Below are 25863 nucleotides of genomic sequence, written 5' to 3'. Positions count from 1 at the left end.
TTCACCCAATACAAATGTTACAGTCCTGGGATACGGCATAATGAGTGAATAGAGGTAGAAATTATATCACTCTGACATCAGTGCATGGCATTGTTTTATGGCCATTAGAATGTGAGGTAATTCACTCAAATGTCCAACTGATGTCGCTATATTCCACATTTTTTGTTGTAATACTGAGCAGAAGGTACAGTACTGTAATTCCCGAAAATGATAGATAAACACAATCCCACTCAGATTCATAAAACCCATTCTGATATTCGGTCTAAGCAGCATCTTTTCTTCTTGGTAAAATGAGAAGGGTCCGTGCCTGACTCAGTACCTGCTCCTTTCATGTGACATGCTTAGTGAATTCAAATATAAATCATACTGTTACATTTTAATGCACAGCATTTTATTATTTGGAATACTCTGTATTCAGATTCAAAAGACAAACACATGTAAGAATGTGAGGATATTTTCCCACACTTCCAACATGTACTCTAGAGGCAGAACGTGTCCATCAGCTTTTTTCGACATTGGATCCGTGCACATTTAGGGCACTCCTCATCTCTGAAGCAGTCTTTGTGGAAACAGGCCTTGCACACTAAAACGAGAGAGAGGCATCGTTATCAGATTTATATGGATTTAAAAAAAAGAAAGTCAAGGTGAAGAGCGGGCTGTCTCTGTCTGATCAGAAAAACACTTGCCTTGACAGCGTGTGCAGGTCTCACTCTGGAAGGGAAATAACACATCCTTCTGCTTGCAGAACTCACAGATGAAGCCTCTAGCCAGGCAGACCTGGGATAAAACGCAACAGTCTCAACAATTGAACACTGCATAACTACTGAGGTTATAGGTGAAGTCATGATATTAGAATATACATTTATTTGTCCATCTGTGATTTTGCAACTGGTGGATATACCTGACAGCTCTCCACGTGGGCGAAGGCCACCCGGAGCACGGCCCTGGCCAGCGGCACCAGCTGACCTCGTTTTACCCTCAGTAGGTCATCCATGGAGAACAGGTGTGGCTCTTGTGTCAGGTGATCAGGAAGCTGCTCAAACTCCTTCAGGACCCTGAGCATAATAACAACAGCACAAGGGGGGGGGGGTGAAATTAAGAACTTTGTCAAGCACCAAGACTATTATGGCTATTCATAATAAATCTTAATCAGTACCCAGGCTAGATCATAACCCCTTTATCTGTCCAGATAAAAAGGTTCTTAACTTCATCTGTACAGCGAGTTATGGCTCAATCGATTAATACTTGGAAGGTTGCCGTCTGCAACCAACAACCAACAGATTGATGCAGTTTATCTCTAAATAAGGCGAAAAGTGCCATGTGTGGTGAAGAAGTTGGCATGAGAAATTAGAGTGTGAGAGAGTGGTGAAGGGAGAATCATTAAGTGGATGTCTTTACCCCTCAGATAATCTGCATGCTTTCAGCAGTCTTTTAATGCCTAGTAGTTGCTCCTGCAGGTCCTTGGGAGGGAGAAGAGTGTTAATGTAATCAATATGTGTATGAGGATTTGCCTCGGCAACATTCCCTGCATGTCGCCACTGAACATTAGAGAACTAATCAAAGACACAGACTAATCCACATTCTCCCAGTGACTCCGAGATCCCTATTCTGAGTTTCCTCTTCGTACAGACATGAGCACCCCAGACACTGCTGAAGAAGAGGATTCACTACTGCTTTAAAACTGATTCCAGACCATATCTCTCATTGTCTATAAACCTGCAGCTGTTAGCTTGAACCTAAACCACTGACCTGCCCAGTTTATATTCTCAGTCGACACTCACACCGCACTCAAGCACAATAATAAGAACTGACCCCAGACTAGTTGAAACCATGTATACAGTATATTAGCCCCTATAGGAGTCTACTTACCATGAACCTGTCCAGTTCTCGCACCCTGCTGTAAAGGGTCTTGCCAACACAGGTCAGGTCGAAGAGAGGCTGGTGCCACACAGAGTCCAGCAGTTGCTTGGAAAAATCACTGACTGGGTACCTTCCAAAGTCCCACTGGGTCAGCACCCGGCCTGGGATCACAGACTCAGCACCGCCTTGGCAACAGTCACAGAAGTACTTGCTCAGGTATTCACAGTAGCGCAGCTTCTTGATGTATCCTGAGGTATGAGAGCAATGCGATCTAGATGGACTGATATTCATATAATGTAGAATGTAGAAAGCAACAGGATAGATCATACTAAGGCTTTGAGAACTGCAACACTATGATTTTTGTTTAGTTCAGAAATGAATTCACGAGGAGTAAAAAGGCTACAGTCAGTTAAGCAGTTAAACTTGGATCTTCAACCATAACAACAACATCATCATCATCTCCTAGCAGACCAGCAGGCCTCTGTCAGTGAAAGCCCAGCAGTGTGTGTGTGTGTGTGTGTGTGTGTGTGTGTGTGTGTGTGTGTGTGTGTGTGTGTGTGTGTGTGTGTGTGTGTGTGTGTGTGTGTGTGTGTGTGTGTGCGTGCGTGCGTGCGTGCATGCGTGAGAAAGAGTGAGACTGTATGCAGTGTGTCTGTTCCTCTCACAGGTAATATACAGCTGGTGAGCTCCGTAAATCATCCAGTTACACACGCCAGAGAATTCCTCCACAACCACCCAGAAACATGAAAACTCAGAGCGCCACAGAGCAAAGGAAATATGTACAAAGCTCTGTCTCAGTTTTAACATTAAAGGGCTTGCTGTGGCTCCAGGTGGATCACCCAGAGTGTCCAGCTCTCTGGAATAGAGTAGTACTTACTGGGTTCTATTTCAGTTCCACAGCCTGCACAGAGGAAGTGCTGGGAGGCAACAACCTCACTGCGCCTGGGCAGGAGACAGAATTATGAGGGAAACTGATTAACAGACTTATTGCAGATTGATTCACATACAAATGAAGAGAACAAATGTATTGTACAGAGAGTGAAAGGGAGTAATACCATGACACAATGAGAATAATGTTAAACTTTTGCACAAGCCCATCCCCTGTAGGAATAGTCATCATCAGTGAAGTCAGTGTGACACCATACTGACCTCTGGGTGGGGTGGACGCTGAAGATGATCTGGAACCGGGGTGGGGCCCAGTTCAGAGTTCCCCTCATCCTGGTTCTCTGTCTGATCTCCTCACTCAGACTAAGACGGGCATCACTCACCATACAAACCCCTCCAGGAAGCTGGGGATTGAGTAGGACAGTCAGTCAAATTGCTACATTGATTGGTAAACACTCTTCCTGTCTGGTGTAAACATCCTATTGAAGTCATTTCCATTTCACAGTCATTCCTTGTGTGTCAGTGACGATATTTCACAAATCTACTCTATTGCAATTTTCCAGCTAGCTGGAATAGAACTGTCAACAGAAAGTACGCCTGTTAAAATTAGCTTTTGTATTTGTGTGTTTGACAGCAGGGGCATTTTGTAACCACAGTGATTCTCACTTCCTGCAGCGAGGTTCTGATGCTCTGACGGCCGCGTTTCAGCTCCTGTGTGGGAAACCACTGCTTCCTGAAGTCACACACCAGCTGCTGGGCTAGGCCCTCAGCAGAGCAGCGCATTATGGGAAAACCCATGGAACTGAGTATGGACATAATGGAGGTAAGAACAAGACTCAAGATGAATAGGAATGATTTTGTAGGCTGTTGTATGAAGACTATGATGAATACTATCACAGTTAATCAGAGGTGTGATGGTTGTATCTGTTTGTTTGTTTCTACCTTTTAAAGGACATATTAGCGCCTCTGGTTATTGGTCTATTGTTTGCGTCACAACCTACAATGCAAACAGAGGTGATATGAAAAACATTAACTCAGAGAACACGCTTCTCTCACATTGTCCCATTGACACATCCTTCTCTGTCAGGGCCTTGTCTCCAACACCCCTAAATGGCTTTCTATCTAAATCCTCTATGACCACGCATCTGATATGACCAGGTGGGTTGGTTGTGTTTGCATACATTCTCTACACACCAAGAACATTGGTTGGCAATGAAAGGAAAGCATTCAAGGTGATCTGGTCCAAAATGTTAATGACAATTTCATGACAATTCATTACTATTTTAAAGCCCTCTTCCATTACTACATCCTCTTGCTCCCTACCTTCATATCCACTGTCAGTGGAAACAAGAGAGTGTGTCTTTGAGGGGTGGATGCAGATTTGGGCCCCTGAGTCCTCTGAGGCCTCTGTATGGTTCCCCATAGCCCCACAGCTCTTCTGACTCAGACTCACAGCCCACTTCACCCCCTCCAAGGCCTCCAGCACCATGTCCACCACTATGAAATGAGCATTCTCCTACACACCAGGCATAAAGCATCATGTCAGAGTTTATATTGTGCCTTTGGAAAGTATTCAGACCCCTTGACCTTTTCCACATTTTGTTATGTTACAGCCTTATTCTAAGGATGTAACCCCCATAATGACAAAGCAAAAACAGGTTTTTAGACATTTTTGCAAATGTATATATAAAAACTAAAATAATGAAATATCACATTTACATAAGTATTTGGACCATTTACTCAGTACTTTGTTGAAGCACCTTCGGCAGCGATTTCAGCCTTGAGTCTTCTTGGGTATGACACTACAAGCTTGGCACACCTGTATTTGGGGAGTTTTTCCCATTCTTCTCTGCTAATCCTCTCAAGCTCTGTCAGGTTAGATGAGGTACATTGCTGCACAGCCATTTTTAGGTCTCTCCAGAGATGTTTGATCGGGTTCAAGTCCGGGCTCTGGCTGGGCCACTCAAGGACATTCAGAGACTTATCCCAAAGCCACTCCTGCATTGTCTTGGCTGTGTGCTTAGGTTGTTGTCTTGTTGGAAGGTGAACCTTCGCCCCAGTCTGAGGTCCTGAGCGCTCTGGAGCAGGTTTTCATCAAGGATCTCTCTGTACTTTGTTCCATTCATCTTTGCCTCAATCCTGACCAGTCTCCCAGTCCCGGCCGCTGAAAAACATCCCCACAGCATGATGCTGCCACCACCATGCTTCACCGTAGGGATGGTGCCAGGTTTCCTCCAGATGTAACGCTTGGCATTCAGTTCAAACAGTTAAATCTTGGTTTCATCAGACCATAGAATCTTGTTTCTCCTGGTCTGAGAGACTTTAGCTGCCTTTTGGCAAACTCCAATCAGGCTGTCATGTGCCTTTTACTGAGGAGTGACTTCCATCTGGCCACTCTACCATAAAGGCCTGATTGTGGAGTGCTGCAGAGATAGTTGTCCTTCTGGAAGGTTCTCACATCTCCACAGAGGAACTTTAGAGCTCTGTCAAAGTGACCATCCTTCTCCCCCGCTTGCTCAGTTTGGCCGGGTGCCCAGCTCTAAGAAGAGTTTTGGTGGTTCCAAACTTATTCCATTTAAGAATGATGGAGGTCAATGTGTTCTTGGGGACCTTCAATGTTCCAGAAATGTTTTGGTACCGTTCCCCAGATCTGTGCCTCGACACACTCCTGTCTCAGAGCTCTACGGACAACTCCTTCAACCTCAAGGCTTAGTTTTTGCTCTGACATACATTGTCAACTGTGGGACCTCATATAGACAGACACGTGTGTGACTTTCCAAATCATGTCCAATCAATTGAATTTACCACAGGTGGGCTTCAATCAAGTTGTAGAAACATCTCAAGGATGATCAATGGAAACAGGATGCACCTGAGCTCAATTTCGAGTCTCATAGCAAAGGGTCTGAATACCTATGTAAATAAGGTATTTCTGTTCTTTATTTTCAATAAATTAGCAAACATTTCTAAAAAACGGTTTTCGTGTTGTCATTATGGGGTATTGTGTATAGATTGCTGAGGGTAAAAAATATTTGATCCATTTTGGAATAAGGCTGTAATTTAACAAAATGTTGAAAAAGTCAAGGGGTCTGAATACTTTCCGAAGGCAATGTAGATGCTTCAAAAATAAACAAAATATAAATAAGCAAATATAATTAACCTAATATGTTTCAGAGAGGGTAATTTACCTTGTCCAGATCACAGCCAGTCTTGATAATGTCTGCAGAGCAGTGTGTAATATCGCTTGGTCTTTTATCCTTAATAGGCACTTTAATGTAAAAGCACAATGACAAAAACATATCAATCAGTGAACTAGACATAAAGAACCTTGAGTTCTCACTTTCTTATTTTCTCTCTGCACCTGTAAAGACCTGTAAGTCTACCATATCAGGACAGCAGAAAAGGTTACCTAATTGTGGATGGGCATCAGAGGTTGAGCGTAGTCGGGGACCCTCCTCCTGGTCCAGCCCTGGCCCCTGGGAGCCCCTGAAGGGCAGATGGAGCCCGCTGGTAAGCAGGCGGTTCAGGTTGGCAGAGATGGAGACACAGCGTGGCTTATGTGACTGAGATATAGTAGGACAGGGACAGGGGGTAGACTCTGCCTTTACAGTACCAGTTGACCTCTCTGCTGCCAGTGGGGGCTCAGTAAGATGAAGATGATATCGGTCAGATGTTGATGGGGTGTCACTACTAAGACCCAGAGGGGCCACAGTAGTAGGGGGCAATGCAGACAGAGACAGCCCTGTATCTCCATGCCATGTTAAGGACTTCCTCCTGTGGGAGATAACGGGGCTACTTCTGGGCAGGTGATATTGGTCATCACCTGGGGTCAGCAGAGAGGGGTCCTCCCTGTTTAAGTAACTCCCTGGTGCTTCATTACTCTTAAAGTGTCCTTCATCATCATCATCATCACGAGAGGACTGCCCTGTGCTCTTTTCTTCCCCGCTGCTTTCTGTGTCAGTGCAGTGTCCGTGTGGTGGACTTAGATAGGGGGATGTGGGGACAGTGTCCACATACCAGCTCACATTGTTTGACTTCCGTAGAGGAGAGGCAGTGCCTCGACTGACCACCTTCACACAGAGAGAGAGAGAGATTTTCTATGAATGCAGTTATACCTCAATTTCCTTCAAAACAACTGCTCTTGTTATACTTCCTGAATGGAACCTACCAGCAGAAAATATATATTCAGATCAACTTGAAATGTATAAGACTTGCATGGTGGCATTGTTTGAGTCAGTATTCACAGAATATATTCTCATCTCCAACATTACAAGTTCATTTGACAGATGATTTGACTTCATATGACACTTTCCCATTAAGGCAGATACAATAAAAAGTTGTAAAAGACATTAATATTACAACCATATCTCTATTGTGAAGGGGCTATTTCCACATGAACACCAACCTTTTTGGTATCCTGTGAGTCCATATTAGAGTTGGACAATAAAGTGCAGGTCAGAGCTCACTGTTCGACTGACGGATGGACATGAAGGACATTGACTCTGTAGAGCTTCTGAAATGATACAGAATTATTCTAACAATGATCACTTGGATATTTAGATTTTTTTTTTACTGTCATTAGAATATTACAAATGAACAACATATCAATGGGGCCATCAAACCTATATTTATACTGAAGTTAAGATTCACCTACAAGTAGTATTGAAACCTTCAGAACAATCACATATGTGACCCCCTTTAGAATCTCTGAAACTATTTCATATTCTGTCAAACTATAAAGTACTCACCATTTTGTATGATTCCAAAATGAAGGACATTGAACCTGAGTCTTTTTGTCGTATGACATCTGAAATAACACAGCTGTAAAACGGTCAACTTGTTGAGCAAGGAGTGGGTCGGAGGATATCTTTACTTCCTGTATTTAATGTTGGGTTGAAATTTCTGTCGTAAAGCAATGCCCTTTTCAAACCAGACGCAAGAAGTCTCTCTGTGGGTGTTCCTCAACAAATGATGAAGTGAATGATAACTTTAGATAAATAAGCTATTTTTAAATAAGCTCTGAATTTACAAACTCCAAGTTCAAATAGCGAGTGAGCTATGTCTTTGTGTAATAAATGTTTTATCAAAGGTCAAAGGCTCAAACTCCAAGAAGTGTCTCAGAACTACACATGATTATATATTTGACTTGACAAGTAGGCCTACTAAATCTTATACACATTCATTCCAACAGCTCACACATCTCTGGTGGGAATTGAGTTTTCATGCACAAAGAAACAGATTGAACCTAATCCATATGTAATAGTCTTCCTTATTAATGTTTTGGTCAAGAGTAGTGAATTCTGCTTTGTCGTCCTGATAGGTTCCCTGCAGTGGCAAGTAATGCTTTGTTCAGCATGAAGGAGATGTTGCAGAAATCAGCCCTAAGCCTATCGAACCCTGTGTCACTGCAGAATGCAGCTTGAACAGAAAAGAGGAACTATCAGGAGTATCCATTTATTTGCATTGTACTTATCATCTGATAATAATAGAAGATGAAGTAAGGGGATGAAAGTGACAAATAACCCACTGGGCACAGACGTCAATTCAATGTCTATTCCACATTGGTTCAACGTAATTTCATTGAAATTACTTGAAAACAACGTTGATTCAACCAGTGTGTGCCCAGTGGGAAGTGACATGATGTGGACTGGCTTTTCAGGCCCTGAAAATAAATAGTCACAGTCATGAATATTGGGAATAGTAGAACTATAGGCTATTTATCTTTCTCAGGATTAGTCTGGAATAGAATCCCAGAAGCCTTTACTAACTCCAGATGTAACCAGACTGAAAGATGATAGGATGAGAAACGAGGTATGACAAAACAGAGACGAGTCTGTCACTCCACCACCCTCACTCACTGTCTTCTTTCGGATCTGTATCTGAAGGCATATATCTCTACCTCTCTGTTTGTCTCTCTCACTTTATGTGTATGTGTGTCAGTGTGTATGTGTGTTTATTGTGTAGCCCCCATAGTGATCAGTAAATCTGCTGATGCAAGCAGGTTTTGCAAGCGCTTGACTCAGCACTCTCATTGGTAGTGAGTCCTCTCTCTCTCTGTCTCTCTGTGTGTATTTCCATCTCTCTTGCTCTCTCTCTCTCTGTTTCCCTATCAGATTCAACGAACTCCAGGAATCCTCATCCAAGATATAAAATTAAATTAATGGTATGAAACGTTTTTCTGTAATTGTAATTCTGTAAAATGATTGTGCAGGCCTTTCAATCATTCAAAACCCATACTCACTGTGACTGCATCCCTAAGATATGTTATTGTTCTGTATCACTCAGTTCATATGAACTACATAGGTAGGCTACAGTACAGATAGTCATGTCATAGTAGGTCTTGAAGATAAATTATGGAAGTTTTATGTTTCGTCAGCAGGGGTCGCAAAATCCAAATTTACCAGTATGCGGTTGGTCTGGCTAGAGTTCAATGTAGTACTGTAAATAGCGCAGTCGCAGTGGGAGCGGAGGCAGTCGAAGAGGAAATTCGCAAACCGTTGGAGTCTCTCCCATAGTTTGTGCTTGGATACAGTCATTGCAGAGCATTTATTTTAAATAAAGCAGGGGCTAATATGGCGACGTTGGGACCAGACCCTCGTCCCCATTCCCAGCTCGCTTCTGCCTCGATACAAAGTAACATCAGTGGCAATAACCTGCCTCCCAACCGCGGCTTGGAAAGAGCGTTGGAAGAAGGAGCGAACTCCGGGTTTTTGAACCTCAGCGCCAGGAAACTCAAAGAATACCCCAGGACAGCATCTAACTACGACTTATCAGATACGGTGGAAGCAGGTAAGAATAGACAATGCCGTATAATTATTCTGAATCTCTTCCGCTCCTGCGCCCAGCAGTCCCGACAAAATGCATGGATTTTTGGAATTCAGGTAGTCTTTTGGAGACGAAGGGTTTTGTATTCTGTGTAAGCGATAACTTGATGTCTGGAGTATGTTTGAATTAAGAAGTTTCAATTCCAGACACATTAACATGGCAGTGATGGAGAATTTTATGGACATGCCGTGTCTAGCGCACGACTAAGCTTTTCTCGATGCGGAGAATCAGCTTTTGGACAGATGTTCAGTATTGTGCGTAGGCAACGAAATGTGGGCCATTAAAGATAGCATGGCCTTAATGCTCCAACAAGGCTACTACTGTAAGTGCCCCCGGTCTGTATGTTTGTCAAACAATGACGGAACAGCACGCTGCCTTTTCCTTTGAATTTTGTCGGGAAGATGTCGGGGAAATCCCCATATTATTTCCCAGAACCGTACTATTCACATTTCGGTGTCAGGCTGCTGCAGCAGCCTATCAAAGTTTCTATGGTAGGCTGTCATACAACGAGCAGTCACGCTATTAACTCCAGTATTTTATACTGAAGAAAAATAAAAACGCAACATGCACGAATTTCAAAGATGTTACAGTTCATATGAGGAAATCAGCCAATTTAAATGAATTAATTAGGCTCTAATCTATGAATTTCACATGACTGGGAATACAGATGTGCACCTGTGTATCCTTTAAAAAGGATCATTCAAATTGTCATAGATAAAAAGCAATTATGTTCGTTGTCTGTAGCGTATGCCAGCCCAATACACAACCCCACCGCATGACTGCCCTTTATTGTCCACAGCACAAGGTGCACCTGTGTAATGACCATGCTGTTTAATCAGCTTCTTGATATGTCACACCTGTCAGGTGGATGGATTATCTTGGCAAGTGAGAAATGCTCACTAACAGGGCACAAATGGAAAATTGTATGGAATCTTTTAATCCAGCTCATGAAACATGGGACCAACACTTTGTTTATGTTGTTGTTCAGTATAGATTGGCTGGGCCATGCATGACTGCGCACTGCAGCAATTAAATCCATTGATCTTTCAGTAGGTTATCTTAGTAATTGCCTGGAAACCCGACGTTGAATTGCATTGAATTCTACGTCGGGCAGAAATTAGCATTTGAATCAGGAAAGTTTCCTCTCACGACCTCTACATGCCAGAATGTTGAATACAAGTATATTTTAATTTACTTTACCGGTTGTTAATGTGGTTGGTCCTTTTGGCGGTAGTAATGTGAGACAATATCCACAGGAAACTATTATTCCGTCAACTTTTCAAAGCCCTGGTAGTGCATTCAGATTTCTATCACCCGAAGCATGCGATGTCCCGAGAGGAAACTTTCCAGATTCAAATGCTAATTTCTGCCTGACGTAGAATTCAATACAATTCAATGTCGGATTTTCATGCAAGTTCAATAAGTAAGGGCTGTCAATGGGTTTGACAGTAAATCCTAGTCTTTGTGTTTACCCCTTATGTGCATGTGTTTAGGATTGCACACAGCATCATACATGATTTATGTGTGTTTAGTTGTGTCCTTGGCCATTTTCAGTGAGGAGTCAACTTATTGGCTCTAGTTTATAGTTTACCATAATCCATCCTCATAACCTGGAGGAGAAAATAGATTGTTGCATTAGTCTCATGCGTTTGGACGTAGTAGCAGGGGAGTTCCAGTCCATCATATGCAATCTGATACTAAATTACAGTTGGCAACATTCCATCAGCCTTGTCATCATGAGGTAATGTCATGAACATTGGCATAACATTGCAGAAAAGTTGTTAGAGCGTATTGTACTCATGTAAATCAAATGTATTTATAAAACCCTTTTTACATCAGCAGATGTCACAAAGTGCTTATACAGAAACCAAGCCTAAAACATCAAGCAATGTAGATGTAGACACACAGTGGCTAAGAAAAACTCCCTAGAAAAGCAGAAACCTAGAGAGGATCCAGGCTCTGAGGGGTGGCCAGTCCTCTTCTGGCTGTGGCGATTATAAGAGTATATGGCCATTAAGGCCAGATCGTTCTTCAAGATGTCCACCATTGTTCCTGTACCCAAGAAGGCAAAGGTAACTGAACTAAATGACTATCACCCCCGTAGCACTAACTTCTGTCATCATGAAGTACTTTGAGAGACTAGTCTAGGATCATATCACCTCTATCTTACCTGACACCTTAGACACACTTCAATTTGCTTACCGGCCCAATAGTTCCACAGACGATGCCATCACACTGCCCTTGCCAATCATGACAAGAGGAATACATATGTAAGAATGCTGTTCATTGACTATAACTCAGCCTTTAACACCATAGTTCCCTCCAAACTCATCATTAAGCTTGGGGCCCTGGTTCTGAACCCCACCCTGTGCAACTGGGTCCTGGACTTCTTGACGGGCTGCCCCCAGGTGGTAAAGATAACACCTCTACTTCGCTGATCCTCAACACAGGGGCCCCACAAAGGGTGCATGCTCAGCCCCTTCCTGTACTCCCTGTTCACCCATGACTGTGTGGACACGCACGCCTCCAACTCAATCATCAAGTTTTCAGACGACACAACAGTAGTAGGCCTTATATCAAAAACGACGAGACAGCCTACAGGGAGGAGGTGAGGGCCCTGGGAGTGTGGTGCTAGGAAAATAACCTCTCACCCAACGTCAACAAAACAAAGGAGCTGATTGCGGACTTCAGGATACAGCAGAGGGAGCACCCCCCTATCCACATCAACCGGACCACAGTTGAGCAGGTGGATAGCTTCAAGTTCCTTTGCATACACCTCACTGACAAACTGAAATGGTCCACCCACACAGTGTGGTGAAGAAGGCGCAACAGCGCCTCTTCAACCTCTGGAAGCTGAAGAAATTTGGCTTGGCACCTAAAACCCTCAAAAACTTTTACAGATGCACAATTGAGAGCATCCTGTCGGGCTCCTATTACCACCTGGTACTGCAACGGCACCACCCGCAACCGCAGCGCACTCCAGAGGTTTTTGTGGTCCCCACAACGCATCACCAGGGGCAAACTACCTGCCCTCCAGGACACCTACAGCACCCGATGTCACAGGAAGGCCAGAAAGATCATCAAGGACAACAACCACCTGAGCCACTGCCTGTTCACCCCGCTATCATCCAGAAGGCGAGGTGGTTAGAGCGTTGGGCTAGTAACCGAAAGGTTGCAAGTTCAAATCCCCGAGCTGACAAGGTACACATCTGTCGTTCTGCCCCTGAACAAGGCAGTTAACCCACTGTTCCTAGGCCGTCATTGAAAATAAGAATTTGTTCTTAACTGACTTGCCTAGTTAAATAAAGGTTAAAAAACAGAAGCTAGAACCGAGAGACTGAAAAACAGCTTCAATCTCAAGGCCATCAGACTGTTAAATAGCCATCACTAGCACCTTAGAGGCTGCTTCCCTATATACATAGACTTGAGATAACTGGTTACTGACTAGGGACTAGGAACCCTAGTCACTTTAATGTTTACATATTTTGCATTACTCATCTCATATGTATGTAGTCTATTCTGCTGTATTTTAGTCTATGCTGCTCCGACATTGCTCGTCCAAATATTTATATATTCTTAATTCTATTCCTTCACTTTAAATGTGTGTATTGTTGTGAAATTTAGGTATTACTTGTTAGATATTACTGCACTGTTGAAGCTAGAAACACAAGCATTTCACTATACCCACAATAACATCAGCTAAACATGTATATGTGACCAATGCTATTTTATTTGAGATGACCAGCAGTATCAAATAATAATCACAGTGGTTTTAGAGGGTGCAACAGGTGTAAATGTTAATTGGCTTTTCATAGCTGAGCATTCAGAGGTCGAGTCACTGTTTTCAGTGTCACATTAACTGCCTGGACACACACGCATTCTTGTATAGCTAACTTTGTGGGGACATTTAATTCAGTCCCATTCAAAATCCTATTTCCCCTAACCTTAACCCCAAGACCTAACCTTAAGACTAAAACTAACCCTAGCTCCTAAATCTAACACTTATTCTAAATTTTATCCTAAACCCCCCTAGAAATAGCATTTAACCTTGTGGGGATGAACAAAATGTCCCCAGTTGGTCCAATTTTTGTTTGTTTACTTTTCTTTTGGTGACTTCTGGTCCCCACAAGTATAGTTAAACATGTGTACACACATGCACCAGAGGCTACAAACAGGCCTTTAGCTACTCTTCTGTCATCGGCTGTCAGTCTGTCAGAGGGAGTGTGGTCTTTACAGGCACACAGCACCACTATAACCCAGCCTGAGGAAGGTATTAGTCTACCTGACAGGCAATACTGATGACTGATGAGGGAATGTGTGTAATAAGCACTACACGGTGTGGGATCGAGGAAGGGTCAAATCCAAGTGTGCTTGGTTATGCTGCATGAGAAATCCATTGATGGCAGTTGATTTCCCCAGCAATTGAAGTACCCCCTTATCCCACTGTTAATGAAATGACATATGGCATAGAGATGGGACCAGCACCATTAACTGTAATTGTAACATGAATAGGCTGTAATACTGTACCTAAGATCACTTAAAATGGCGCCGGAAGAAATGGCAGCAGTTTTACGGGCGCCCAACCAATTGTGCTATTATGTGTTTTTTTTCAGCGTTATTTTGTACATAATGTTTCTCCAACTGCATTTTACGGCAGAAAAGAGCTTCTGGATATCAGGACAGAGATCACTCACCTTAGATTAGACAAAGAGCTTCTAGATATCAGGACAGAGATCACTCACCTTAGATTAGACAAAGAGCTTCTAGATATCAGGACAGAGATCACTCACCTTAGATTAGACAAAGAGTTTCTAGATATCAGGACAGAGATCACTACCTCGGAATAGACAAAGAGCTTCTGGATATCAGGACAGAGATCACTACCTCGGATTAGACAAAGAGCTTCTAGATATCAGGACAGAGATCACTCACCTCTGATTAGACAAAGAGCTTCTAGATATCAGGACAGAGATCACTACCTCGGATTAGACAAAGAGGTTCTGGATATCAGGACAGAGATCACTCACCTCGGATTAGACAAAGAGGTTCTGGATATCAGGACAGAGATTACTACCTCGGATTAGACAAAGAGCTTCTGGATATCAGGACAGAGATCACTCGCCTCGGATTAGACAAAGAGCTTCTGGATATCAGGACAGAGATCACTACCTCGGATTAGACAAAGAGCTTCTAGATATCAGGACAGAGATCACTACCTCGGATTAGACAAAGAGCTTCTGGATATCAGAACAGAGATCACTACCTCGGATTAGACAAAGAGCTTCTGGATATCAGGACAGAGATCACTACCTCGGATTAGACAGAGAGCTTCTGGATATCAGGACAGAGATCACTACCTCGGATTAGACAAAGAGTTTCTAGATATCAGGACAGAGATCACTATCTCGGATTAGACAAAGAGCTTCTGGATATCAGGACAGAGATCACTACCTCGGATTAGACTAAGATTTTTTCTTCAACAAGCAAGACTCACAGGACATTCTCCAAACACCCGACAGGGCCAACATCCCCGTTATTTGCAAGAGGAAGAAACGCAGGTACAAGGGACACAGGACGGGAAGCCTCGTGGGGACTTGCAGACGGCGAGTGGGAAAGCTGCCGTTCCCATCAATATTACTCGCCAACGTACAATCATTGGACAATAAATTAGACGAGGTACGATCACGAATATCCTACCAAGGGGACATCAAACTGTAATATTCTATGTTTCACGGAATCGTGGCTGAATGACGACATGGATATTCAGTTAGCGGGATATATGCTGCACCGGCAAGATAGAACAGCACACTCTGGTAAGACGGGTGGGGTGGTCTGTGCATATTTGTAAACAGCTGGTGCACGAAATCTGAGGAAGTCTCTAGATTTTGCTCGTCTGAAGTATATTGTGATAAATTGCAGGCCACACTACTTGCCTAGAGAGTTCTCAGCTATACTTTTCGTGGCTGTTTATTTACCTCCACAGACAGATGCGGACACTAAGACCTCACTCAGTCAGCTGTATAAGGAAATAAGCAAACCGGAAACCACTCACCCAGAGGCGGCGCTCCTAGTGGCCGGAGACTTTAATGCAGGGAAACTTAAATCGGTTATACCAAATTATACCACATGTATGTGCAACCAGAAGGAAAAACATTCTAGATCACCTGTACTCCACACACAGAGACACGTATAAAGCTCTCCCTCGCCCTTCATTTGGTAAATCTGACCACAACTCTATCCTCCTGATTCCTGCTTCCAAGCAAAAATTAAAGCAGGAAGCACCAGTGACTCGTTCTATAAAAAAGTGGTCAGATGAAGCAGATGCTAAACTACAGGACTGCTTTGAAGCACAGACTGGAACATGTTCCGGGATTCTTCTGATGGCATTGAGGAGTACACCACATCAGTCACTGGCTTTATCAATAAGTGCATCGAGAAGGTCGTCCCCACAGTGACTGTACGTACATACCCCAACCAGAAGCCATGGATTACAGGCAACATTCACACTGAGCTAAAGGGCAGAGCTGCCGCTTTCAAGGTGCGGGACTCTAATCCGGAAGCTTACAAGAAATCCTGCTATGATGCCCTGCGACGAACCATGAAACAGACAAATCGTCAATACAGGGCTAAGATTTAATCATACTACACCGGCTCCGATGCACGTCTTATGTGGCAGGGCTTGCAAACTATTACAGACTACAAAGGGAAGCACAGCCGCAAGCTGCCCAGTGACACGAGCCTACCCTACGAGCTAAATCACTTCTATGCTCGCTTTGAGGCAAGCAACACAGGCATGCATGAGAGCATCAGCTGTTCCGGACGACTGTGTGATCACGCTCTCCGTAGCCGACGTGAGTAAGACCTTTTAAACAGGTCAACATACACAAGGCTGTGGGGCCAGATGGATTACCAGGACGTGTGCTCCGGGCATGTGCTAACCAACTGGTAGGTGTCTTCACTGACATTTTCAACCTCTCCCTGTCTGAGTCTGTAATACCAACATGTTTCAAGCAGACCACCATAGTCCCTGTGCCCAAGAACACTAAGGCAACCTGTCTAAATGACTACAGACCCGTAGCACTCACGTGGGTAGCCATGAAATGCTTTGAAAGGCTGGTAATGGCTCACATCAACACCATTATCCCTGAAACCCTAGACTACTCCAATTTGCATACCGCCCAAACAGATCCACAGATGATGCCATCTCTATTGCACTCCACACTGCCCTTTCCCACCTGGACAAAAGGAACACCTATGTGAGAATGCTATTCATTGACTACAGCTCAGCGTTCAACACCATAGTACACTCGAAGCTCATCACTAAGCTAAGGATCCTGGGACTAAACACCTCCCTCTGCAACTGGATCCTGGACTTCCTGACGGGCTGCCCCCAGGTGGTGAGGGTAGGTAACAACACATCTGCCACGCTGATCCTCAACAATGGAGCCCCCCAGGGGTGTGTGCTCAGTCCCCTCATGTACTCTCTGTTCACCCACGAATGCATGGCCAGGCATGACTCCCAACACCATCAAGTTTGCAGATGACACAACAGTGGTAGGCCTGATCACCGACAACGACGAGACAGCCTATAGGGAGGAGGTCAGAGACCTGGCCGGGTGATGCCAGAATAACAACCTATCCCTCAACGAAACCAAAACTAAGGAGATGATTGTGGACTACAGGAAAAGGTGGACTGAGTACGACCCCATTGTCATCGACAGGGCTGTAGTGGAGCAGGTTGAGAGATTCAAGTTCCTTGGTGTCTACATAACCAACAAACTAGAATGGTCCAAACACACCAAGACAGTCGTGAAGAGGGCATGACAAAGCCTATTCTCCCTCAGTAGACTGAAAAGATTTGGCATTGGTCCTGAGATCCTCAAAAGGTTCTACAGCTGCAACATCGAGAGCATCCTAAATGGTTGCATCACTGCCTGGTAAAGGGCAATTGCTTGGCCTCTGACCGCACTTCAGAGGGTAGTGCGTACGGCCCAGTACATCTCTGGGGCAAAGCTGCCTGCCATCCAGGACCTCTACACCAGGCGGTGTCAGAGGAAGGCCCTAAAAATGATCAAAGTCCCCAGCCACCCCAGTCATACTGTTCTCTCTACTATCGCATGGCAAGCTGTACCAGAGTGCCAAGTCTAGGGCAAAAAGGCTTCTCAACAGTTTTTACCCCCAAGCCATAAGACTCCTGAATAGGTAATCAAATGACTACCTGGACTATTTGCATTGTGTGCCCCCCCCCCACGAACCCCTCTTTTACACTGCTGCTACTCTCTGTTTTTCATATATGCACATTCACTTTAAATATACATTGATGTACATATGTACATACTACCTCAATTGGCCCGACCAACCAGTGCTCCTGCACATTGGCTAACCGGGCTATCTGCATTGTGTCCCGCCACCCGCCAACCCCTCTTTACGCTACTACTACTCTCTGTTCATCATATATGCATTGTCACTTTAACCATATCTACATGTACACACTACATCAATCAGCCTGACCAACCGGTGTCTGTATATAGCCTCGCTACTGTATATAGCCTCGCTACTGCGTATAGCCTCGCTACTGCGTGTAGCCTCCGCTACTGCGTGTAGCCTCCGCTACTGCGTGTAGCCTCCGCTACTGCGTGTAGCCTCGCTACTGTTTTTCACTGTCTTTTTACTGTTTTTATTTCTTTACTTACCTATTGTTCACCTAACCTTTTTTGCACTATTGGTATAGAGCCTGTAAGTAAGCATTTCACTGTAAGGTGAACCTGTTTTATTCAGCGTACGTGACAAATAAACTTTGATTTGATTTCTCACTACAGGATAGCACTGTCTGTGCCACTTCTGCTTTTGCAGTGAGACGGTTATCAAAATTATACACACGTTCTCTCACACACACATTCTTACTCTGCTAAGGAAAATCCCAAACACCGTTTCATATTTGCTCATCTGCCTAAAAACCAAAAGCTTACTTTTACATGGTACCTACATGTTAGGACCTATGTGCAGACTGACACTGCGATGTAATACTACTGTATGTGGCCTGAATCTGATGTTGGTGCCCTTTTAACCCCCTCCCCACTGCCCCCATTTCCCTGTCAGTGGAGCTCAATGACTGAGATTGAGCCGTGGCCCAGGTCGGCTGACACAGCAAGGTGGCCAGGGGCTCGCTAGATATTACTAGCGGTGATAATTACCTTACTGTCTGACTGGGTTTACTCCCAGTTACACACACACCTGCTGTTATTAATATCCTGGAATGGCACTTCTGACCATCTGCTCTGCACCCTACCTGATGTGCGCACACTCCTACTACTGTGTCCACTCACTAGAGACATCACTCATAGTTAACACATACAGACAAGCACTGTGCCACACAAAACGATGACAGTTGAATTGAGCGAACATTGGAACACTCCTCCTCATAATGGTCGGTTTGGCCACTCTGTTCTTTATAGATCAGATGGTAAAGTCACCATTGCTGGGTATATCACCATTGCTGGGTATATCACCATTGCTGGGTATATCACCATTGCTGGGTATATCACCATTGTGAATTTGCACTGGGATGACGGAGGGTACTATATTTGGATTAAAAATATAGTTAATCTCAAATTAATGGTTGCCATCAATTTTTTCTTAAAACTGAGTATTATGTAGATGTCGACTGATTTAATCGGGATTTAATTCAAGTTTTCTTAACAATCGGAAATCGGTATTTTTGGGCGCTGATTTTTTTTAAATGTAATTTTTTTTTTTTTATTATTTTTTTTTACACCTTTTTATTGAATCTTTATTTAACTAGGCAAGTCAGTTAAGAACACGTTCTTATTTTCAATGACGGCCTAGGAACGGTGGGTTAACTGCCTCGTTCAGGGGCAGAACGACAGATTTTCACCTTGTCAGCTCGGGGCTCCAATCTTGCAACCTTACAGTTAACTAGTCAACGCATTAACGACCTGCCTCTCTCCTTGAATTCCACAAGGAGACTGTTACGCGAATGCAGTAAGCCAAGGTAAGTTGCTAGCTAGCATTACATTTATCTTATAAAAAACAAATCAATCATAATCACTAGTTACATGGTTGATGATATTACTAGATATTATCTAGCGTGTCCTGCGTTGCATATAATCTGACTGAGCATACAAGCATCTAAGTATCTGACTGAGCGGTGGTAGGCAGAAGCAGGCGTGTAAACATTCATTCAAACAGCACTTTCGTGTGTTTTGCCAGCAGCTCTTCCTTGTTCGTCAAGCATTGCGCTGTTTATGACTTCAAGCCTATCAACTCCCGAGATGAGGCTCGTGTAACCGAAGTGAAGTGGCTAGCTAGTTAGCGCGCGCTAATTGTCGTTTTGTTGCTGGTTCGAGCCCAGGGAGGAGCGAGGAGAGGGTCGGAAGCTATACTGTTACACTGGCAATACTAAAGTGCCTATAAGAACATCTAATAGTCAAAGGTTAATGAAATACAAATGGTATAGAGGGAAATAGTCCTCTAATTCCTATAATAACTACAACCTAAAACTTCTTACCTGGGAATATTGAAGACTCATGTTAAAAGGAACCACCAGCTTTAATATGTTCTCATGTTCTGAGCAAGGAACTGAAACATTTGCTTTCTTACAGTGCAATATGTTTCATGTAAAATATGTGCCCTTTTACGTTCTTTTCCAACACTTTGTTTTTTGCATCATTTAAACCAAATTGAACATGTTTCATTATTTACTTGAGGCTAAATTGATTTTATTGATGTATTATATTAAGTTAAAATAAGTGTTCATTCAGCATTGTTGTAATTGTCATTATTATAAATAAATACCAAAAAATCAGCCGATTAATCGGTATCGGCTTTTATGGTCCTCCAATAATCGGTATCGGCGTTGAAAAATCATAATCGGTCGACCTCTAGTATTATGTACACAGGTCTGTCTTACTCTTTGATGTTATGATGATCCTAAAGGTGTTTAGCCTTTAGTCCTGTGGGTCTAATCAGATTGCTGGTAGGATTAGAAAGGGGAGGAGGACACTCCGGCAACATTACCATTCTGCCTTCCTGACCTCAGAGCTCAACTCACCCAGACTAGAGCGAGACCTTTTTTGGTTGTCTCCAGAAATAGCCTGATTGATTTCATAATGATTCCCAGGGGAGGTTTTTGAGGAAATGGGAACCAAGCAGAAATGTAAAATATGCGTCCACTTCAACTGGTGGCGAATGTTCTCTGAATGTTGTGGTAACGTTATGTATCTGAATCTAGCATTGTTTTCTGGTTATTTATGTTTGTGTGTAATAGTCAGTTCTAGAGATTTTATTGGCCTGTTCTCATGAATATGTCAGGAAAGGAAACAGCCTCCCATGACAAAGGGCATTTCTGGCATTGTTTCACGCCGTTCACTCACATTCTGGAGCAACAGCCTGACACTCTCTCTTTCTCTCTGTGTGTTGTGATGTGAGATGTGTTAGGGCTCAGACACACCAATAGCGTTTGCTGGCTGAGAGTACTTAGCACCTCAATGAAATTTGCGGGGAAAAAATTGCGAGTGCACAATGATTACATGTAGAATCGCATGAAATGTCTTGGCAGTCAGATGTCTACAGCAGTTGCCCCCTTAAACACCACACACTGAACGATCGGCACACCAACGAACGCAAATCCACATTCGGTGCGATGTGTGCCAGCCCTTAGCCTGGTTCCTAATGAGCCACCTCCCCAGTGATGTGTGTGTGTGTGATCCTGTATTACGACCCTCAGCTCCAGTCCAGCCCCAGCACTCTTCCTTCACCACTGGGCTGGCTGCCAGGATACACTCTGGTGCCCTGTAAACACACCTGCCTTAATTTCTCTGTCCCCTCCCTGGGATGTCCTGTCAGACGTGTACGTACGTCTCGCTCCTACAGGAAGCTGTGAATTCTCAGGAATGCAACCAGGGATAGGGTGTTGGAGGGTAGAGTTTGTCTGTTCTGTGTACGGACCACACCTGAGAACTGTCATAAACCACAGCTGAGTTAAAAACACACTCACACATCTACTATCCCCCTCTCTCTTCCTTGATCGCTCACACACACACACACACACACACACACACACTTCCTATCTCACTAGTGTTTAGCGCTCCTTTTCTCTCTCTCCAATTATATCTCCCTTACACACATGTTAAGTCTTAGACAGACCTCATCGCCTCCAGTTGGTAAACTAACTTCAAAAGTTAATTGTGTATCCTGTAGCCTTAGTATCGCTCACTCACACACACATCCCTATATCATCAGGTCTAGATCTTAGACACGACACTGTGGGCTCGGCGCCGTGATGGTAACCGTGGTGATGGGATAAACAGGTTGCGGCGGGTGCTGTGGTGGAGTATAGTCTGGGGATAGAATAATGTGCTAATGCATTGTTAATGGAACTGTTACTGGCCCTGTTCAGAGGAGGTGATGCCCCAGAGACGGGCTGGAACAGCAGAATATTGGGTTTCAGTATAGCAGGGGTCAGCAACAGGTGGCCCACGGGCCAAAACTGTCAGTGAGTGATTTAAAAAAAAATATATATATATATTGCCCCCAAAGTTTTCAAAAAAGAAAAGACTGAAATCACCAATAATTCAGCCGACGCTGAATTTTATTTTGTAAATCGGTTTCCAAGTATTCCCACATATATAAAATATGTGATTGTGTCTCAATGTAATCAAGGTATGAAATTATTATTTTCAAATACATTTTTTTGTTGTTGTTATGGTCAATTTGCAGTGAACAAAACCTTAGGCTGAATCTAGTGGTCTACCCCTGTACTACAGTATAACTAGTGAAATAAAAGTTTACTGTGGTGAGATGCAGGGCAGAAACTCCACAGGGCCTAACCTATGGAATGTGGACAAATGCAGTACTAGTGGAAAGGATGACAATGATGTACTATGTTGCTTTGGTAATTTATTACTGAATAATCACTTGATTTATTAGGTCAGTGAAGTTAATTGAATCAAAATAATGGAATTTAGATGCCTCTACCCTTTCTCTTGTGTTGTTGGTGCAGCTGTATAGATCCTCAATCTTCTTGTGTGTTCTTATTGTGTTTTTAATCAAGTTTGTTACCTCAGTGTGTGAGGGGGGTGTGTTTAAAATAAATAAAAATGTTTTTTTCTTAAAAAAAAAAAATCTGGAGCGTCACCATGGAGCACGGAATACACATGCTGCTCTAGAAACCGTTTGCTGTGACCCAGTGAGTGGCAGACAATCAGGGATTAGGACTAGGGATTATATGGGCTGGTTGTAATCATTCCCTCCTCCTTTGACCTGTCAGTCCCTGGTAGGACTATACTGGTACCATCAGACCTACACCTACCTATAGCTCTACAGCTACACAGACACACTTTGACATTGACTGGGTTTAAGTGTGTGTGTGTGTGTGGGGGGGGGGGGGGTGGTGTTAATGTGTTTTTTTTTGTAGTTGGTACATTTTGGGTGTTCTTTAAAGAACTCTCCAGAGAAATGTGCAAACTCTAGTGGTATAGCGGAATAGACGAGGGCAGGCAGATGGTATTAACTCGATTAGAGGGTTAATTGCCTCTGGCTGTGATGTTTCGCTGGCAACCCCCGACACTGCACTGTCACGGCTCAACTGTATCTCACACACACACACACACACACAAAATACCCTCACAAACACTCCACGCCACTACACACTCCTCCCTCCTCCCCAATCCTACAACCACTGACCCGTGTCTTATTAGTCTCTCCCCTGCCTCTGTATCAGTGCCCTGCTCTCTCTCTCGCTCTCTATCTATCCAATTCAATTCACTGGGCTTTATTGATATGGGAAACATATGTTAAGTATAAGTTGTAGGTGGATGTGCTGTAGGCGGGTGTGCTGTAGGGGGGTGTGCTGTAGGGGGGGGGGGGGGGGTGCTGTAGGGGGGTGTGCTCTAGGCGGGTGTTGACACAGTAATGTCCCCCCTCTGCCTCTTCACCTCCCCTTCACACAGACACAGTGTGACAGGATGGCATGGTGCCCTGCAGAACACACTCATAGGGTGGGTAGGTCAGTGGGGGAGGGGTGCAATTATGATGCCAGGGGCAGAATTTTTGTGATGTTGGGGAAGGGGTGTTGAGGTTCTACTATGTGAGGGTGGATGAGAAGGGCTTATATTTTGGAGGATGACATTTTTATTTTTAAAGGAGCTTATGTCTTCACATCATACAGCTTTGAGCAAATGCCAAATACTATATACGGTCCATTTAGCGCTATGAATGTTGGAATAATGTTTAGGGCTTTTTGGAGGCTCAATAACATGTTTGTTGCTTTATAGAACTCTGTTATGGTGAAGGTTTATAAATGTGCGTGGGGTATTTTAATGGCCTTGCTAAATATCATTGATTCTAGGAAACCACAAGTTATTTTGGTCATCCTGGATATTGTCTCAAGCCAGCAGATGACCCGAAACCATGCCGCAACGCCATAACAACACTGGTTGTTGGTCAGAGCTGTTCTAATAGAACTCTTCATGCATGTTTGGTTGCTAAGAGAGGGAGAGGTTCTTGTTTGGCGGATATGAGCGTCTGTGTTTTTCATGCTCCACAGGTTGGGTTCAAAGCTCTGCTCTGTGGAGGCATGAGGGGAGCAGCATACCACCCTGCATCCCACCGCTGGCTTGCTTCTGAAGCTAAGCAGGGTTGGTCCTGGTCGGTCCCTGAATGGGAGACCAGATGCTGCTGGAAGTGGTGTTGGAGGGCCAGTAGGAGGCACTCTTTCCTCTGCTCCAAAAATAATATTCCCCAGGGCAGTGATTGGGGACATTGTCCTGTGTAGGGTGCTGTCTTTCGGATGGGACTTTAAACCGGTGTCCTGACTCTTTGTGGTCACTAAAGAGCCCATGGCACTTATCATAAGCGTAGGGGTGTTAACCTTTAGTGTCCTGGCTAAATTTCCATTCTAACCCTCATACCATCACGGTCACCTAATCATCCCAAATTTATAATTGGCTCATTCACCCCCTCTCCTCTCCCCTGTAACTATTCCCCAAGTTGTTGCTGTAAATGACAGTGTTCTCAGTCAACTTACCTGGTCAAATAAATTATAAATGTGTAAAGCAGATAAACTATTTTATATAGGTCCTTTCTAGCCTTGTAAACACAGTCTAGTTAAATGGTATCAGTTCTGGGGAAGTGGTGCACTCAGATAAAGATGCCAGGAACTGAAGTTTCTAGACAATTCTTGATGAGTGTGTCTCTCTCTCTAGGGGGTTTCTGTGTGTGTCATTAACACCCCTGGCGTATCGGTGTGAGGTGTCACCAGAAATCCCCCTCTAAAGGGTCAGTGACAGTACTGTCTCCCAGTGTTCTCAGATTAACTTGTTCTCTTGAGTCGGGGTAGCAAGGGATGGCCGACATTGCAGTAGGGGCAGGTAGGATGGTGTGATATAAGGTTCGGTGTACGGGGGGGGTATGCAGTGCCTCAGCATTTCCCAGACAGGAAATGGCCTTAGCTGCTGCCCTTCCAAACAATGAGCCAGGCGGGGAGGGACTAGGATGGCTTCCGGCCTCTGTTACAGTACAGACCTGCCTCAGCCTCACAGCCCTAAGATACAAAACGTCACACAGACAGCAACACCATGTACCAGACCAGTACTCACCAGTAGAGAACAGTGCAGTAAGAGAAGAGCTGCGTGTGCATGTTAGAGCCAGGTGGAAATGTGTGAGTGTTTTCCCTGCTGCTCTAAGGCTGTCATGTGTCTAAGGTAGCAGCAGCCTCAGCTGGGCCCCAAATGTGGTGACCTCATCACTCGACAGCATCAGTGACTGCATGGAATAGATAGGCAGAGAGAAGGGCAGTAAGCCTGGGCATTAATTGGATAGGTACTTCAGCTACAGATTAAAACAGAATTTAAAACATTGAATTCTACTTCGGCTGTTCTGTTTGAGGTGGGTGTGATTTTAGTTTCTATGTTATATGGAAAAGGTCTAGAGACAGATGGGGACAAACTCATGCAATCACAGCTATAAGGTCCAGTATACAAAGAGAGACACGAGTAGCTCAGTATCACGTACGCACACAATAGGAGGCTCTCCTCACTACATTCTTTACGTCTTACGTGCTGGTAATACTATCCTGGAATGTCACTTTTGACTTTTACATCAGCTCTGCACTAGAGGTCGACCGACTATGATTTTTCAACGCCGATACGGATTTATTGGAGGACCAAAAAAAGCTGATACCGATTAATTGACTGATTTTGTTTTAAAAATGTTATATATATATATATTTATATTTATATGTATTTCTATTTATATATTTATATATATATAAATATA

At 43.9% G+C, this 25863-nt stretch overlaps 2 protein-coding genes across 14 annotated transcripts in view; one reads left to right on the top strand and one right to left on the bottom strand.

The window, feature by feature from the left end:
- Window positions 1-372: 372 nt before the first annotated feature.
- LOC139402114 (rubicon like autophagy enhancer) lies at window positions 373-7622 on the bottom strand. The gene is made up of 14 exons (XM_071146187.1): window positions 7491-7622; window positions 7148-7255; window positions 6152-6812; window positions 5931-6010; window positions 4069-4261; window positions 3688-3742; window positions 3412-3547; window positions 3010-3149; window positions 2738-2802; window positions 1870-2108; window positions 1399-1460; window positions 902-1055; window positions 687-777; window positions 373-583 (listed from the first exon to the last, which is right to left on the bottom strand). The coding sequence occupies exons 2-14, from the start codon at window positions 7169-7171 to the stop codon at window positions 480-482; spliced, it is 2004 nt and encodes a 667-aa protein (XP_071002288.1). The 5' UTR covers window positions 7172-7255; window positions 7491-7622; the 3' UTR covers window positions 373-479.
- A 1569-nt stretch (window positions 7623-9191) lies between these two features.
- LOC139402040 (leucine-rich repeat and calponin homology domain-containing protein 1-like) overlaps window positions 9192-25863 on the top strand; it is a 119721-nt gene continuing 103049 nt past the window's right edge. For 5 of the 13 annotated variants that reach the window (XM_071146122.1, XM_071146113.1, XM_071146097.1 and 2 more), the window contains exon 1: window positions 9212-9531. In XM_071146122.1, the coding sequence (XP_071002223.1) occupies window positions 9315-9531 (217 nt within the window). In that variant the 5' untranslated portion in view covers window positions 9212-9314. Of the gene's footprint in view, window positions 9532-25863 lie in introns of all 13 variants that reach the window. The other 8 variants (XM_071146143.1, XM_071146185.1, XM_071146186.1 and 5 more) reach the window with 4 other exon arrangements.

Source organism: Oncorhynchus clarkii, chromosome 3 (genome assembly GCF_045791955.1).
Source record: "Oncorhynchus clarkii lewisi isolate Uvic-CL-2024 chromosome 3, UVic_Ocla_1.0, whole genome shotgun sequence".
NCBI lineage: Eukaryota > Metazoa > Chordata > Actinopteri > Salmoniformes > Salmonidae > Oncorhynchus > Oncorhynchus clarkii.
Note: the sequence above shows the minus strand (reverse complement) of the source record. Positions and strands in the feature narration are given on the sequence as shown.

Excerpts from the sequence above, each read along its gene's own strand:
- LOC139402114 (XM_071146187.1), bottom strand. The coding sequence starts at position 7,171 with ATGGACTCACAGGATACCAAAAAG. Across the intron at positions 6,813-7,147 it reads ACTCACAGGATACCAAAAAG|GTGGTCAGTCGAGGCACTGC; the intron begins GTTGGTGTTCAT and ends CTCTGTGTGAAG. Across the intron at positions 3,548-3,687 it reads GCTAATATGTCCTTTAAAAG|TTCCATGGGTTTTCCCATAA; the intron begins GTAGAAACAAAC and ends GTCCATACTCAG.